The 17064-nt window shown below is 49.9% G+C and overlaps 7 protein-coding genes across 8 annotated transcripts; 3 read left to right on the top strand and 4 right to left on the bottom strand.

The window, feature by feature from the left end:
* Positions 1 to 188: 188 nt before the first annotated feature.
* PV10_07436 lies at positions 189 to 3804 on the top strand. Of its 2 annotated transcripts, XM_016372336.1 has the most exons (6): positions 189 to 348; positions 401 to 533; positions 588 to 658; positions 710 to 1179; positions 1230 to 2131; positions 2189 to 3804. In XM_016372336.1, the coding sequence occupies exons 1-6, from the start codon at positions 293 to 295 to the stop codon at positions 2558 to 2560; spliced, it is 2004 nt and encodes a 667-aa protein (XP_016221668.1). In that variant the 5' UTR covers positions 189 to 292; the 3' UTR covers positions 2561 to 3804. The 2 variants fall into 2 exon arrangements, with proteins under 2 accessions (XP_016221668.1, XP_016221669.1); XM_016372337.1 differs by having other exon boundaries at positions 401 to 658.
* On the bottom strand, positions 2707 to 3309 carry PV10_07437 (uncharacterized protein; the record flags this gene model as incomplete). Its single annotated transcript, XM_016372338.1, has 1 exon — positions 2707 to 3309. One exon carries the CDS (start codon positions 3307 to 3309, stop codon positions 2707 to 2709), a length of 603 nt encoding a protein of 200 aa, XP_016221670.1.
* Positions 3728 to 4976, bottom strand: PV10_07435 (uncharacterized protein; the record flags this gene model as incomplete). The annotated part of the gene is made up of 3 exons (XM_016372335.1): positions 3728 to 4123; positions 4196 to 4777; positions 4860 to 4976. The coding sequence occupies 3 exons, from the start codon at positions 4974 to 4976 to the stop codon at positions 3983 to 3985; spliced, it is 840 nt and encodes a 279-aa protein (XP_016221667.1). The 3' UTR covers positions 3728 to 3982.
* A 4098-nt stretch (positions 4977 to 9074) lies between these two features.
* On the bottom strand, positions 9075 to 10130 carry PV10_07434 (uncharacterized protein). The gene is made up of 2 exons (XM_016372334.1): positions 9864 to 10130; positions 9075 to 9813 (listed from the first exon to the last, which is right to left on the bottom strand). The coding sequence occupies exons 1-2, from the start codon at positions 9897 to 9899 to the stop codon at positions 9229 to 9231; spliced, it is 621 nt and encodes a 206-aa protein (XP_016221666.1). The 5' UTR covers positions 9900 to 10130; the 3' UTR covers positions 9075 to 9228.
* A 578-nt stretch (positions 10131 to 10708) lies between these two features.
* On the top strand, positions 10709 to 12342 carry PV10_07433 (uncharacterized protein). Its single transcript, XM_016372333.1, has one exon. The coding sequence runs from the start codon at positions 10885 to 10887 to the stop codon at positions 12223 to 12225; it is 1341 nt and encodes a 446-aa protein (XP_016221665.1). The 5' UTR covers positions 10709 to 10884; the 3' UTR covers positions 12226 to 12342.
* A 1800-nt stretch (positions 12343 to 14142) lies between these two features.
* PV10_07432 (thymidylate synthase) lies at positions 14143 to 15500 on the top strand. Its single transcript, XM_016372332.1, has one exon. The coding sequence runs from the start codon at positions 14190 to 14192 to the stop codon at positions 15324 to 15326; it is 1137 nt and encodes a 378-aa protein (XP_016221664.1). The 5' UTR covers positions 14143 to 14189; the 3' UTR covers positions 15327 to 15500.
* Positions 15414 to 16873, bottom strand: PV10_07431 (uncharacterized protein). The gene has a single exon (XM_016372331.1). It carries the CDS (start codon positions 16682 to 16684, stop codon positions 15776 to 15778), a length of 909 nt encoding a protein of 302 aa, XP_016221663.1. The 5' UTR covers positions 16685 to 16873; the 3' UTR covers positions 15414 to 15775.
* Positions 16874 to 17064: the final 191 nt, after the last annotated feature.

Genomic DNA, 17064 nt, shown 5'->3' with positions numbered 1-17064 from the left:
TGGTTCGGGTTCCTTTAGGTATAAGCTTTAGGGACCAACATGGCTTTCCAGGGCTGATCATCGCCTAAGTCTGACCCAGAAGCAAAGTTTTTCAGGTGGTGCCTCACCTAATCACCCTTATAAGCCAACACCATCGTGACCATCCTCCCTTCCCTCTCTGCTGGTGCCAAGATCCCCCAATCATCGTTGCCGAAATCGCATCTTTGGTACATCATCAATCCTCATCCTCCAACCTCATGCTTGTCCTCCATGTGCGCCACGAGCTAGCCAACAAACAGCCAGGGGGGTGGGAATGGGCGACAACGTAAGTCCATTAACGAGGGTTCGCCAGGCATGTGATCCTTGCAGGTACGAATGACAGCTCTCTCCATGTTGACCACCGTTGACACAATCTGCACAGAAGAAAGAAGACCAAATGTCCAGGCGAAAAGCCAGCGTGCTCATTCTGCACCAGACTCAATCAGAGATGTTCCTATGGGAGACCTGAAGAATCTCTTCGCGTTCAAAAGGACCATCGAACAGACAAACGACCAGTAAACCGCAACACCCTGCGTTGATCCTCCATGGGACTGACAAATTCCCAATAGGATGTGATTCGTTCACACGATCGGGTCCGGCGATTGGAAGCTCGCGTCGATCAGATCATAGACGCCGTCAAGTATGTATTGAAAGCAGGCTTCCCTACTAAGCATTCTAACACTCTCTCCAGCATCCTCGTTGACAGGCAGACCGACAAGCAACTCCCCAGCAGTGATCATCCGCTCGCAACATCCATCACCACCCCTCGAACTACATCTCGATCGCGGTCAATCGACGGAGATGATACCATTGAGCCGGGATCCCGCTTCAACGCAGACGATACCCCATTGCCTCCAAGCAACGTGTTACAGTCCTTGGTTGAGCTCTACGCTGAGAGAGTAAATCCTCAAACCGTATCCTTGTTCAACCTCGAAACCCTACAGTATCGCCTTGACAACTCCGGGCCTGTACTGATCTGGAGTTTCCTGGCAATGACTGTGAGATATACTGACGATCCTTTTTATACCGGAATGCGACAACCTGCAGTCGAATATTATGCGCGTACGGCTCGAGATATGTTATTTGCTCAAATTGCACAATCCAATGGTTCTCTGGAGGTATTGCAGGCGTTGTGCTTGCTCTGTCTCTCTGACATTGCCGGTACGTACACAAAAAGTTGTTTTACTGTCGAGGCTAATGCATTACGCTAGATTCCAAGAAGGTACAGGCTTGGTTAACAGTTGGTGTTGCGGTGCGGCTCGCCATCTGTACATATTCATCGTCTCTCACCACTTCAAGAAGCAATGCGAGGAAATCAGACGACTATTCACGATGCTTTTGGACCCTGTTCGTACTAGACAAGATTTATGGAACCAGTTTCCAAAGCTTGACAGCTGTGCCTGACGAAGGTATCCTCCCCGAGAAACCTGTGTCGGTGAGAACTCCAAGCTCCAATGCCAACATGAGGCCGGAAGGCCCCAGAGGGGTCCAAGTGCAGGAGGCTGCAGATGAAGGTATCAGTTCATATTGCCTCAATCTGATATCAACTTGGGGCCAGTTGATGGCGTTCCTGAAAGATATCAAACAGGGTCAGATCGAAGACGCCTGGACGCCGAACTCGGTTTATCAAAAGATCAAGTCATTGATGTTTCGCTTTGAAACGCTTCTCCCTGAAGTTCATCGATTTCAAAACGCAAATTTACGGGAAAGGACACGATCCGAATGGTCGGCCGACTACGAATATTGGTCTGGTTGGATCCTTGCTCAGATGATGTACCATACCATTCATTGCACTCTCAACCATCCTTTCATCCATCTTGCAGACGTACATAGTCGGCAAAGACACCGATCCCCGTCATTTCTTCAACATGCGACAGACCAAGCAATCTTACACGCCGCCTGGATCGTTCGGATTCTCGAGCTGTTGATGGATCGGGACTTTACCATCTTTGACCCTTTCATTGGTCATCTCGCCTCGATGGGAGCAACGGTCCTCTTCTTCCTTCGATTTTCACGTGATCGAGCGCTGGCCTCTCGAGCATCCAAGAACTTTGAGGTTTGTCGACAATTTGTAGATCGAATGGCGGATCTGCATCCTCATCTACAACATACGGTGAGCGGCCCCCTCGTCACTATAACATTGATATGCTGCCTTTCTAACTTTCCTCAGAAGTTGAAACTCGATAAACTCGCGCAATCCACCAGCCAAGCGATCCAACCCCCCAAAGTTGAAACAGCATTGCTCTGGGATCTGCTCGATTATGCCGCCTCATCGTCACCCTCGGAGTATATAGCAGGCTCGTCTGGAGATGTGGAGTTGAACGTCAACACGCAATTTCTATCTCCCATACAGGACAATAACACTCGACTTGTTGATGAACCTGCCACCGCTCTACAAGACCCGCCAAGGCAAGAGACGGCAGATATGCCTGATTTCTGGACTGATCAGCCTTTCTCATTTGACATGGTCGATTTTTCCATGTTGCCAGATGTCTCTACCTTGACAATGCCCCAAGAGTATTACATGCACGGTAATCTTTGATTTTTGTGGCTAATCTAGAATGGCGACATATCGACTGAAAATAAGGTACCTACAAAAGACATCGAATTAGGACCGAAAATATGTTGGTTTGCTAGATACATTCAACGACGAAACAAATCGTTGCTTTGCCAATCCTCTCCTTGCTATTATGCAAAGAAAGCCCATACCAGCAATAACGACCCTATCGCCATAGCGACTGGCATTTCCCTGGACACATCTATGAAGGATGCTTGAGAGGTAGCCAGGGCTGGACTGATTGTCCACTTGGCATAGTTTCCTGTGTCATTAAAGCTCGACCCATTCAAAGAACTGGTCGCCACCGAGGTGGTCATAGTAGGCACAGTCGAGATGTTCTCAGTTGATATTGAAGTCAATTCATTCGATGTCGACATATCTGTCTGGACTGGCGCGGACGTCAACTTCGACACCGTGGAATTTCCTCCATCTTCTCCTGGGATGGACGCAGGACTCGATGCCCGAACCAAAGTGAAAGTCATGACTGGAATACTGGCGTCAGGGTCAGGGTCAGGCTTAGTGTCTAATGTCGATGCCGATGTCGCTGTATCTGTCGTCGCCGTCGCAAGCGCAACAGGGGTTTCGAGAACAATTCCATTCACCATCCGTGGCGTCTTCATAGCCCACCTATCAAAGGGAGATACAGCGATATGAGCACATGCCGGATCCACTCCGATGATGAACGTCCACAAAAGACCAAGTGCAAGTCCGATGCCAAAACGTGGCCCTGACATGTCGATCGCCAACTGCATGCGAGCACGGGCGCGAGTACGAGTACGAGAACGACCACCAGGCAGGAACTAGCGACCTATGGTATGGTTGGATCTGATCTGACGCGATCTGGTTGTGACGTGATTCGGTAATTGACTCCAAGGAGGAGGACGTGCACACAGACTTTCTGCTTCTGCGCAAGATACAATGGGTAACTGTGTATGTGCATCTGTGGATGCATGCATGCGGCAAGTTCGACGAATGCAAATGACAAACAAAGAACACGGTCAGATGCTGGCGTTTTGTTGTCCGTCATCCAAGTTAATGCGACATGCACCTGATGCAATTCCTTTGTTGTTGGCGAGTCATCGGAAAATGACTATCGACAAAACGAGGCCATCTTGACTGGATAGGGGAGATCAAACAATAACTCATCCTAATCTGTTTAATCCAGCATATCTTTACTTGAGAAACTCCATCTGTGTATGTCTATGTCTAGGTATCTAGCAAACCCAGCCCGGCCAGCCTTCGTGGCACATGTGTTTATCCAAAATCTATAATCCTGATACCAGTCCATCTCTAAATCTACCTTTGAGGCTTTATCCTTATCCGTCATCCGTCTAAACCCAGTCGTATGTTCGTGTGTACCCCGTTCGTCATCATGTAAAGAAGAGAAAAGAAGAGAAAAGACATGTATCAAGCCCTGCCGTTTTGTGTCTTGGGAACGACGCCGAAATCAGTCAAAGCCTTGATGGGACCGTATGATTTCCAGTTTTCCAGTTGTTGAGGCGTTTTCAACCACAGCATACCAAGCATAGCGTTGGCTCCACCTTGAATCTGAGATCCGGTGTCATCAGCAATGGATACAAACATAGAAGACACAACAGAGGGGGAGAGAGAAAACCATACCAAAGCCCCATCAATATCCCCTTTGATAGTAGCACACGACCTCGGAATAACAACCATCGACTCCCTAACCAGCAACAAATTATGAGGACATCCATTAACAATCCCCAACTCATCACACATCGCCCGATACTCTTCATACAATTTATCCCCCTGACACGACTCAGTCAGCCGATACAAACGGTACGTAAACGGCAAATCCACCTCTTCTCCCTCCACAACTCGATCAATCGCCGTCTTCCACTCCGGTCGTTGAAACACCTGTAGATGTTTATGTGCCACACTACTACCCGCATCAGGCCCGCCGTTGAAGATCAACATATACCGCTCGCCTAATTGCTTGACGACAGAAATCGCGGCTTCAAAGTCATCACGAGCAAGCATGTCGGTCTGGCTCTGGAAATCAAGTGTGTGGAGGATCATCTGTGGCCGGAGCCAACAGAATTTATTCATGATGAGTTTGTGGTTGGGCGTCACGTGACATAGTGTGAATTCCGGGTCGTCGTCCAAAAACCCGGGTCTGCGTGACGTGTCGTTGGGGTTGTATGGCTTTTGCTGTGTTGTGGCTGAGATGCGGAAGTAGACCTGTGAGGTGAGGTTTTGTGAGATGGTGGTCTAAAGATTTGATAGAGAGGTACCAGGTGTGCTAGGGGTAAGAATGTCGTACATCGAAAGGTTGTTGCTCGACTTTGATCTCTTTGCTGGGTTCCCAGAAGAGTTCACCCTTTTCCACCAGGCTATCGAATTGCGCCAGTGCGCGAGCCTCAAGCTCGCTTCTGACCATGGTGCGTCGTCGATGTCGGTAGAGAAAAGGCCACTTTAAATTGTTGGCGTCAATCTGTTGGGTTCGCGGAAGGAACAAGGGGGGCCGAGGGGCCACGAATCAAACAAAGGCAAGAACGGGATCTTGATGCCAAGATCGCGCTTGATGGATCTCTTGGCCCACTTGATAAAGTGAAGCGTAGATGTTGAATACGCAATCCAGTTATCTATATACCTCCCGTGCCTCCTTAAGTGACACCTATATAGGACTTAGTCCTTGAAATCTTCGTCATGATTGAACCATTGGATCCACTGGAAGTGCCCTTGATCTGCTCTGGACCAAGTCATCATGCAACATGTTCATCTATTTCATTGTCTCGTTTCATCAGTATGATTGGCAGCCTCTCATCAATTGTCATGGCCTGGGCGTACGCGCATTCAATTGAGAAGTGACTAGTCGTACGTGTGTGATAACCTCGTCAAAAAGGCCATCACTTCCAACGATCGATGCTAATCGTTCGGCGGCCCAGTGGGGCCACTCATGCATTCTCTGGTCCGACCTCTCATACAATGGCTTGAGGGCTTGCGACATGCGTTCCTGCATCATATTCAAAACGCCTTCGTGTCCGCCAGCATCTGCTATTTGCGTGATCTTGCTAAACCATTCCTCTGGCAAGTCAACTATTGGAAAGTGTGCCTGATGAGCCCTGCGGATCTCCATCTGCCACTGTTCATCCCTCCAATAATGGAGCACTGATTGCACCAACGTCGGCAAGCTGATGTGGACGGCATATTGGAACAACAGTTCCACCACTGTGGAGCGACAGTATAAGAAAGCCGCGCATGCTGCAGGGCAAAGGCTATCCCACCCTGAGTCGGCTTCGATAGTCATATCAAGTAACCTTCGCACCAGCGGAGTATCACCCAGAACGGCTGCTACTTCCCAAACCGTCTCGCCATATCTCCCCATCAGATTGATGTCGGCACCATGGTCCAGCAGCATATGCACCACCTGGTCATGGTGCCCGTTCAACGCTTCCATAAGCGCAGTACCGTGTCTCTCACCTCTAGTATCAACAATGTTGATATCTGCACCGCTTTGTATCAATAACTGCACGACCTCAACATGGCCGCCTGTCGATGCTGCTATGAGCGCAGTATCATTGCACCGAGGTTCAATGCTGATAAAGTTGACATCGGCACCGTTTTGGATCAAGAACTTCACGAGCTCGACATCGCCATATTTTGACATCACTGTGAGCGCAGTGCGACCACTGACAGGATGTGTAGCGTTGATGTCAGCACCATTTTGAAGTAACAATTTTGCAATCTCGATATCGCCATGCGATAGTGCCTGGTGCAGCGGAACGCCATCAAGGCCGCGTTCCTCGTTGACGTTTGCGTCATTGTCCAGAAGCATCTTCACGACGGTTTTGAAGCCCTTGCTTGACGCTGCTGACAGCGCTCCTTGTAAGGGACTTTTGCAGTCACATTTAGAGCCATGGAATTTGGCGACTGAGGAAGCTAGAATCTCTGCCAAAGCAAAGTTGAGACCAAACAAAGATGCATAGTAGACTGCACGAGAACCTTGGCATGTCCCGAAGTCTTTTGGCTGTGGAAAACCAGCCCGTCCATTCCATATTACATGCCTACCGATATGTTCCCATGACTGGCGTAGATTGTCCGTGGTTAGTAATGTCACAACTGGGCCAACGAGTTGTTGGGCAGATCGATCATCGGCTTGTTGATGATGTTTGTACCAGTTGTTTGCAGCATAATTGGCAAAAGCATATGGTCCGATCAAGCTGTTCCTATGAGAGTACACGAAGTCTCGGTCTTGCAAAGCTGGGTTTTGCAAATATAGCAGGCACAGCTTGCTAAGCCGTCCGTGCTGCGAAGATTCTGTTGGTGCAAAGCTGCACAGCACGTACTCTTGCACGGAGTAATGGGCAATTCTCACAATTCTTCTGCCCAAGCGGCTCTCAGACCATCGTGAGGTCTCTTCCGATCCGAATTCAATCAAACCCGGGCAGATCCGGGCAAGGTCATCAGCACCATCGCCTAATCGTCTGGCCGGGTCGTAGCCACCCAAACCATCGACGTCGACAGCGAGAGCTGCAATAACCTCCTCAACATTCAATGGTCGCCGTGCGAAACAAAGGAGGGAGAGCAGCTGCCGTGCGTCCTCTGGTGAACAACTCTGAGACAAGATTCTCTCGTACGTTTCTTTAAGAGTCTTCGGCAGTGAGCGGAGGCATTTGTTAAGGAAATACTCGCTTTTAGGGTATTGCCGTAGCGGCTCCAGCTGGCATGCAACCCATCGAAATCTAGAAACAGGTCAGATGTGATGGACGAGAGTAGAAATATTGTCGGGTCAGTCACTTACACGCCCTTTGCATGCTGGCCTAGATAGGTCTTAATCTTCTCACGATGCTCTCCCCAGCGCTTTAGCTGGGGGTCATCTTCGAGTTGAGATGACAGATATTGCGTAATGTCTTGTTCGACACCGTTGTTTTTGACCTCTATGTGCTGATGATGGTGGGAAAAGTCATCACACTGGAGATGATCTCGAATATCCTGCTCGTTTCGACTAGTGATCAACAAATGCAAGTTGGGTAGCTGCCATTGCCGCATAGTCTTGATCGCTGCGAGGAGCTCAAGACGAGAATCACCTGCAGGGCACTCATCCAAAGCATCAAGCAGGATATAGAGGTGGCGACATTGGGTCACAGCTTGACGTATAACTTTCAACAGCTCTGATAATGCTGGAGTACGCTGATTGGTGGACGCTTTCAACTTAGCCAAATCGTTCTCCAGACCTGGTACCTGCTCACATAATTGGGAAAGGATTGACTTTAATGCCGCGGATGCAGATAGCTTGGCCTCGTCAGTGAAGGTAAAGAAGAAGAAAGCGACAGCGTTCTCAGCAGATACTTGTTGACGCTCAAAAGCGTCGTGGATGGCGGTGGAGCATAGAACAGACTTGCCACATCCAGCAAATCCGTACAGCCAGATGAACGAATTGTCCTGGGTTAACCACTTAGTGTATGCAGGCCCCTGGACGAACCAATTGCCAGTGTTGGTGTGGCGCTTGGAGCTGATGATATTGAGATCGATAGTCGGATCGGGCGAATTCAGCCATGTGGTTATCGACTTACTAACGAGTTGTGCCTGCATGGCTTTGAGACACGCGGTTGTATTTTCAATGTCGCTCTGCGTGTTTTCATGCTCTTTCAGTTGAGTTGCATGTAACGCTATCAACAAATTGTCACGAAAGTCATTGATTTCATCGCCAAGGTCCTCCAAAGTGCTCCTCTTAAATGGATAGGCGGCCTTCCGTCCACCCACCACGATTTTGGCTTTCCAGTTGTCGGTTGGCTCCGCTTTGAATTTGTTGACCTCATTTTGTAGGAACTTAATGATATCCTCACAGCCACTTATGGATTTTTCCAAGGTCTGGACGCTAGAACGCTCATCTGGCCGCCATTTGTGGGTGCGGACAAGGTTGTCAATATTCTGAAGGGACTCAACAAGGATCCCAAGCTTTTGGGCTGTTCGTGCGAGTTCCTCATGTTGAACTCGATATCTGATGTAGAATTTGTACAGATATTCGCAACTCTGTAGACCGAGAGCAAGCAAGCTGGCGGCACTAGCAGTAATGGATAGTGGCTCGCCCATTGAGTGGCGGAGCCTTTGGTAACCCAGCCAGAACAAGAGGCAAAATCAATTCGCAGGCCTTTTGTGAACTTCGTCGGATCGAGCAATGAGAGTCAGAGAGAGTGTCTATACTGGTCGTGATCAAGAGAGGAGCAGGACATGATAAAGGTGCGACGTTGTTCAGGACAGCCTGACGAGGCTGGTTCATGTAGCGCTCTACTGAAGCGACCCAACAAAGCAGCCCAATGAAGCTGCCCAATAAAACTCGAGAGTTCGAGGGCAGCCTTGTGGAAAACTGCCCAATAAAGCCGTTTGAGGAAGCCTGCGTCTTTCAGCCTTACGGTAGAAGCCCAAGGATCACGTGGTAAGGTCGATGTCCACATGGACAGGCACGACAGGCTTCAGTTGGACTGCTTGAACCTGTAAGATATAAGCGACAAGAAACTAGTTGAACAGGACGTGCGAGACTGTCAATTCAATCCGTTTCATTCACATAAAGCGTCTGTGATATACCAAGGGTCCACAATACCAATGCCAGCGCCAGCGACCCCTTGCCCGCGTTCATTGGATTCTGAGTCATCATCGTCAACATGACGCCGTACAATCATTATCTCCTCTCAATTTCTCAGAGCCCGCAAACGATCCCCGAGTCCCTCTTCCAGCTTCGCCCGGTCCGCACTCTCTGCAGTTGGTAACTCATGCTCGGGCACTTGCTGTTGCATTTCCTGTGACAACTCCACACCGGCTTCGTCGGCAACCCGATTCATCAAGGCGTCCACCTCGCCTTGTCCCTGAACCCCGACCTGCTGGCTCTCAACCCCACCAGCCACAGCCTCATAATAACCAGACACAACATCGAGGTCTTCAAACTGCGCCTCAAATGTCTCCATCACAGCCCCAATCTTTGCTGGGTCCATGCTCTTCAATGCCACATCCATTCCCTTCACAGTCTGTGCCATTGACTGCGTCACCGTTCGCATGGTAATGGCCGTTTGAACTCTTGCTGCAACTGCATCGATTCGAGCGGCCAACGTCAGCAGCTGTACTCGCTGTTGCGAATTGCGGATCGAGTTGGTGGCATAGAGACGGGCAATCTGAGGTTGTGGAGGGGTCTGGGTGAGGGCTTTCTTGAGTTTGGCTTGTTCGGTTCGAGAGTCCTTGTCGGCTTTGGCAGCTTGTCGATTCAGTTGTTTGGAGGTGAACTGTAGTGATGTCAGAGCAAATACAGGCTACTGGGCGGCGGGGGAATCACCTTAAGATTAAACAGAGCCTTTTCGAGGCCTGACATTGTGGACGCCGGCGATATGTGTCAACTGGGAGGAGCCTGGTTGGACTGTCTCTGTAGAGCTAGATGTGGAAGCAAAATCTCCAAGTGCAGGCGGAGCGGTCTCGTTTTAGAACTGGATCTGATTGGAGTTGATAGGACGATGCGTGTTGTTTCTCCAACAGACAAGGAGGCAGTAGGTAGGGTGACAGTGACAGTCGAATTCTTTATGTTTTCCGTCTGCGTAGACAGATGATATGGGAGAGATGATGAGGCGTCGTTGGAGGGGCCGTAATGCCAAGATATTCCGGCATCGCCACAACTTTTATCCGCCCCCCTATCAATTTGGTTGCCTGCCCTCGACATCCTCAACCTCACACTCAAGCCCTCTTCTCTAAGACAGGAGATCATGGCCACCAATTCTTTGCCTCATTATGTATACTTTGTCATTATCTGATTTTTATCCCATCGCGATGAATCTCGCCGCAATCCCCGCCGCAATCTCCATGGCCGCCTGTGCTTCCTACCATTTCCGCCCAGCTGTAGCACAGCACAAATTGGCAATACTTTTGCAGAAAGATCTCATCTCTCCCCATACACACCACAGTCTACATTTTGCATATGTCTATAGGCTTGAATCGCAGGTAGTGAGTAGATATAAGCACATATCGAGGGTGTGTCACCGTGACAAAATCAATCCCCATTGGACCTCGGCACAGTCTAGTTGGGGTAAAAGCGGAAATCGTCCGTCCGTGGGTAGATGTCGGATATGTAAATACAGGCAACCTGACAACCAGTCTAATAATTGTATTCTCTTTTCTTCTTTGTCTCCACGAGATCTCCCCGAGATTGCTGACCTGGCCCTGTTGCTTGAAGTCGAACAGCTCGTCGAAACTGAACCGTAAGCTCTTCGCCCCTGTGCACTCCCACCACGTAGACATCCGAAGAAAAGCGTCTCAGCCCCTGGCTCTAAAGAAAGCTCTCGCGAGTCCCCACAAAATCCATCAACATGCCGATCAATCTCGCAGAGGCATCCAAACTCAACCGCCCATACACGGAAGCGGACCCAAACAACTACTCGTCGTACCAACGGGAGTTGTATAGCTCGTTGCGAGCACCCATTTTCTCGACCAAGCCGTCAGAATGGGAGTCGTTGGCTCGTGCCAAAGTACCGGCGCCCAATTTTGGGTATGTGTTTGGTGCGGCTAGCAGCGGAAAGACACATGCGGCCAATTTGTCCGCGTTTGATCGATACCGACTACGACCATCGATGCTGGTGAATGCGACGCTTCGAGACGTAAGCGTCGACTTATTCGGGAAACGATTTCCCAGTCCATTGCTGGTGGCTCCCGTTGGGGTGCAGAACATCATGCACCGTGATGCCGAGGAGGCGACGGCCAAGGCGGCGCGCAAGCTGAACATACCCTATATCTTATCTTCAGCATCGACCCGTACAATTGAGCAGGTGGCAGCAGCGAATGGCGAGGGAGGCGACAGGTGGTATCAACTGTACTGGCCACGACCGCAATACGAGGATGTCACGGCCAGTCTCCTCGCCCGTGCAAAGGAGAATGGGTACACCGTTCTGGTCGTGACCTTGGACACCTTCAGCCTGGCCTGGCGACCGACGGATCTCGATACGAGCTATTTGCCCTTCATCTGGGGCGATGGATGCCAGATTGGACATTCTGACCCTGTTTTCAACGCTCGACTAGAGGAAAGGTTGAAGAACGATACCCGCACCACAAAGGAGAAGCTGAGTCAATTGTGGAGCACAATGCTGCGCCCAGGAACGGTCTTTGGTGCTGCCAGAGTGCTCAGGAATATCACCATCTTGCAGAAATCACAGGCTTGGTTTGAGGTCCTTAACTCGGCCACATATCGCGAGTGGGAGCACCTCGAGATCTTGAAAAAATTGTGGGACGGTCCGATTGTTCTCAAGGGCATTCAGACCGTCGAGGATGCTCATCGAGCGCTCGACTACGGCATGGATGGCATTGTTGTGTCGAATCATGGCGGTCGTCAGGTCGATGGGGCAATTGCGTCGCTGGATGCATTGGCTGAGATCGGTGCTGATGATCGCGTCAGGAAGTCGAATCTGACCGTTCTCTTCGACAGTGGCATTAGGACCGGCAGTGATGTCTTGAAGGCTCTGGCCTTGGGTGCAAAGGCCGTCTTAATCGGACGTCCCTTTATGTATGGCCTTGCTCTCGGTGGCCAGGCCGGTGTCGAACATGTCTTCAAGTGTATCCTTGCTGACACGGACAACATGTTAGGCAACATGGGGAAGAAGAGTATCAGAGATCTAAGCAGGTTTGACTTGCAGGATACATCGAAAGCTAAGCTGTGAAAAGTGACTAGGGAATCATGAGGAGAGTCGTGGTATTGAAACAGACATGGTACGTACCATGGCATATCGCTGGTGATGATGCTGGTGCCAGTCACGGGGCTGGTCACGGGGTCCCCGAGGCCAAAATAACACAATATATTGTTTATATGTTCAGAATATTCTGTCACATTAGGACGGAAGGCACCGCACGAAGTCCCACCACTTTCCTATAACTAATGGAACAGTGGCACGGTTGGTTGGGTCTCCTTAGACTGGTTGTCGCTTTGGTGGGAGCAGCTAGTCGAGTATGTCTCGGAGCAACAAGACAAGGCGCGATGATGAGCGGAGATAAAGTAGACGATCGTGGGCACTGAAATCATTTTTGCCAGTTCGAATCATGAATTGGGAGTTCTTTTTTGATCGTTTTTGGGCGGGGGTTGGGGGGAGGAGGTGTTGGTGCTGGTGATGAGTAAACCGCGGTTTGTGCCAGACCCTTTGTTGAGAAGAAAGACTCAGTAACTTCACACAAATCTTCTTTCATCGCATGGCACATCTCTCCTTGATCGCACTAACCATCGAATTCTGGTTCTTTGTTGACAGTTGTTTGTTGTCGAGAGAATCGATATAAACTCTCATAGACTTGTCCTTTTCTCTTGTCATCGTCATCAGCGCCCTCATACAACACATTAACAACTTCTTCAAGATTCTCTTGTTGTTGGGAACATGAGCTCCAACGCCAATTCCGAGTGGCGACTACATCCAATCCCAACTGTCCAAGAAATATCAACATATCAAACCCGGGCAGAATATTTCAGAAACAGAGAGGCCATGACAAGACAACGCCTGGCTGAAATGGACTTTGTCTTGACCCATCATCATTCTTTAAACAAACAAGGTATGTTATACTCTCCCTGTGCCATTCTTGACCTAAGAGCACTCGAGGGCTGGAAGCCCGCTGAACATGGGTTAATTGAATTTCCAAGGTTAGTTGAGAATCACGACAGCAATCCTACCATCGAATCCCAAACCCATATCCAAACTCCCAAAACACCTGAATTGAACTCCCCTCTTCACACTCTCCTAGCCGCAGGTGACTGGCTTCTATCCAAACTCGTTAAGGGAAACAAGCGAAAATTTTCGAACGCTGACTTTGACGACTTAGAGGATTCAAGGTCCAAGAAAATTAAACAAGCTTCGTACACGTCGAATCCGGAGGGAGCAAAGGACGATATTTCCATACCTGACTTCCAAGAGTTCTTGGAAGAAACCTGCGCGAGTCTTGAACGCAACCAGGCAGACATAGTGCTGCAATCAGAGTTCAACTCACGAATATCAGTGGAACAACTCCGAGCTCAAGCAAAGATCATCCTCCGTCCATGCAAGGAAAATCCCACACCTCATCTGAGAGAGATTTCGAGTGTATGGAACATTGTACAGCTTGAGAAATTGCTCGATCGAAGTTCACCGGAGCGGAGTGCCAGTATCAGGAGGAGGCCCCGGACAACTTCAAGCACAAATTCGACACTTGTTTCAACTGTACAGTCATCACCTGGGTCCACTAAAAGCTATGGAAGCTCGTGTTAGGTCGGAAAGACTGTCTCGAAGCAGCAGAGGTTCCATTGTAACTGTGGTCACTTGATCCTGAGTTCGAAGCTGATGTCAGTCCTTCTCTACGAATACACAGTAAAGAAGCGGCAAGGACAGAACAAGAAGATTAGCAACAGTAGGAAAATTATGAAGAGGTTCAAAGTCCAAACAAACTCTAGTACGCTCCCAGCATTTTATAGATGTTATGTGCCGCCGTATCGTAGATTGACGCTCCGCTGTAATTGAGGCGCAATGACGCAAACACTTCGACGCGCCTGATTCGCCCCTCACGAGTCGCGTCTTTTCGCGCGTTTCCCACTCCCACCATCCTCGACAAACTTGTATTGTGTCCTTGAACCACAAAATAATAGACCACTTATTTCCAGGTCGCAATTGAAATGGCACCCTCAGCCGTCGAATCTGAAATACTCTCGCCTCCGGGCAATTCCTTGAACTTCCTCAAAGAAAATGCCAAAATGCTGCAAAGCGCGATGCCGACAACCGAACCCTCGACTAAAGCCACCCAACCACCAAGTCAACCCCACGAAGAGCATCAATACCTCGACCTGATCAATGATATCCTGAAACGTGGCGAACACCGACCAGACCGTACCGGCACAGGGACATTATCTCTCTTCGCACCTCCACAATTACGCTTCTCCCTCTCCAAACCCGATCCATCGAACCCGTCTGGAGACAGAATCCCCGTATTGCCTCTCCTGACGACGAAACGAGTATTCCTTCGAGCAGTGACGACGGAACTACTATGGTTCGTGTCAGGATGCACGACGTCAAAACCTTTATCCGAAGCAGGCATCCACATCTGGGACGGCAACGGGTCACGCGAGTTTCTCGACAAATTGGGATTTACGGAGCGGGAAGAAGGTGATCTTGGTCCAGTGTACGGATTCCAATGGCGACATTTCGGCGCCGAGTACTTGGATCCTAACGCCGACTATACCAACAAAGGCGTGGATCAAATCAAAGAAATTGTTCGCAAACTCAAACACAGCCCCTACGACCGCCGAATCATCCTCAGTGCATGGAACGTCGCGGATTTGTCCAAGATGGCACTGCCGCCGTGCCATATGTTCGCACAATTTTACGTGAGTTTTCCGGACGCGGCAAGAGGGGAAGCTGCGCTACAGTCATTGTCAGAAAATGGCAATAATGATGACAACACTGATAAGAAATCTCGTGGCCACCTCTCTTGTGTTCTGTACCAACGGTCCTGCGACATGGGTCTGGGTGTGCCGTTCAACATCGCCTCGTACGCTTTACTGACGCACATGTTGGCGCATGCATGTGACTTGGTCCCCGGGGAGCTGATCCACACTATGGGTGACGCTCATGTGTATCTCGACCATGTCGACGCGCTCAAGGAGCAATTGGTTCGTGAACCAAGAGATTTCCCGACCTTAAACATCAAGCGAGATGATCGTGGGAGTGGTGAGATGGACGGTTGGAAACTCGACGAGTTGGAGGTCATCGGGTATAAGCCGCACGGTGGCATTAAGATGAAAATGAGTGTATGATTTGGTCATGAATAGCGGTTTGAGAATCGGTCATGATGGTGCATGACAATAAGGGGCATATTGGGCACAAGGTATATTGTATATATGCATGGATGTGTGTATATCGCAGGGCGTTTCAACGGTACTAGGAATCACTTCAACAATGAGATTTCTGATGAGCAGCAATGATTCATGGAGATGATCTCCTTGAAATTTATTCATTCCATGCATATCTGGTTTAAGTAATGTAAGAGATAATTCTCTCTGACGTTTCTGTCGTTCAATCGTGACTATCAACTCTGAGAATAGAGCCGATGTACGACGTAAGGTTTGGCATTGATTTCTTATTCCATCCCATCCCATCCTGTCATGTCATGTCTCAACGCAATTTCAACCCAAATCAACCCACGCCGTCGCTATGCATGGAGAAACAATCAATTGCACTTGTCTATGCGCCGAAGACGGGGGGATTATGCTTCAGCAGGACCCACGCCTCGGAGTAGGACCAGGGTATTACCACTGACGAGAGCACTGCCGACCTTCTCAGGAAAATCGAGTAATCTACCACCCTCAACATGATAGACTCTCAACCTCTGTTCCTCGGTCTCGACGCGGTTATTGACATTGGCGACCTGTAATCTCTTTGCAGCATCATCCAACAACCTGCCGACACTCCAATCCTGGCTGAAAAACAATTCCGCCCGGGGCAGTTTACTGGTTGTGGTAGCGGCCTCGGCCTCGACGTGTAGATAGACTCTCTTTTCGGGGGCGAGCTTATCGTCACCCTTTGCAGTTTTCTTGAGATTGTTCAACGCAGCCAATTGGGCGGCTTTGCTCGTCGGCTTGGGTTTGGGTTTCAAAGCCTCTTGCTGAACCTTCCCCCATGACTTGAGCCGACCGAAGCCAAGTTTTAATTTCTCCTTGTTAGACTGGATGGCAAGGTCGACGGGTCGCGCACCCAGCGGAATCAGATTCTTGCAGTCATGATCTTCCCGCATCCGGTGTTTCAGGCAGTAGTCTCGATTGCATGTCGTGCAATGCACGCCTGTGTTCTGCATGGTGTGGATGAAAGTCTTGCATGTTGGATTGCTACATTGTGTGGCGTTGCGTACGTTGGGTTTCCCTAATGAGGGGGCGTTAGATGTCGCTCGTCCAACTTCGTTTCGTCGTCGGTTTCGTGCCCATTCTCCGGCATGTGTGCATTTATGTGCTGTTTCTGATCGATGGTCGAGACAAAATGTATGGTGGCATGAGTCGCAGCGGAAGGGGAGAAAGTCAAGTACATTGCAGTACTCTAGCTCGCAGTGTGCTCCGATCGCTTCTACGTCTTTGTCCATGGCTGTGTAGCTGGATTCTGGTGGTGGTGTGGAAGTGGACATGGTGGGCGGTGTGGGGGGAGAAGGACAGGCGGGTGTTTTATGGGTGTGTTGGATCACGGCTCTAGGAGTTCGGTCGGAGACTAAGACGGGTGACAAAGGGTGCGTTTGTCAGAGTCGACCACAGTGTCAGGGCAGGCTGGCGAGGCCGTCGTCACCGGTAGCAGTGCGCAGGAGGGCTGGTGGTGGCGGTCGCCTCAAGTCATCAGAATGAAGCAGATGGAATGCTTGCGTAAGGCTCTGGGGAAACTTCTAGATTCGCCCACCAATAGAGACGGGAGTGGCCGTGGCGCCGAGGCTGACCTAGACTTGGCGAGGCTGGTGTTAGCACGTGTTTTCTACTGCAAGGCTGAGGCATGGTGACACGTGCATGACCAGGCTGT

This window comes from Exophiala mesophila, assembly GCF_000836275.1.
Source record: "Exophiala mesophila strain CBS 40295 unplaced genomic scaffold supercont1.5, whole genome shotgun sequence".
NCBI classification, from domain to species: Eukaryota; Fungi; Ascomycota; class Eurotiomycetes; order Chaetothyriales; family Herpotrichiellaceae; genus Exophiala; species Exophiala mesophila.
Note: the sequence above shows the minus strand (reverse complement) of the source record. Positions and strands in the feature narration are given on the sequence as shown.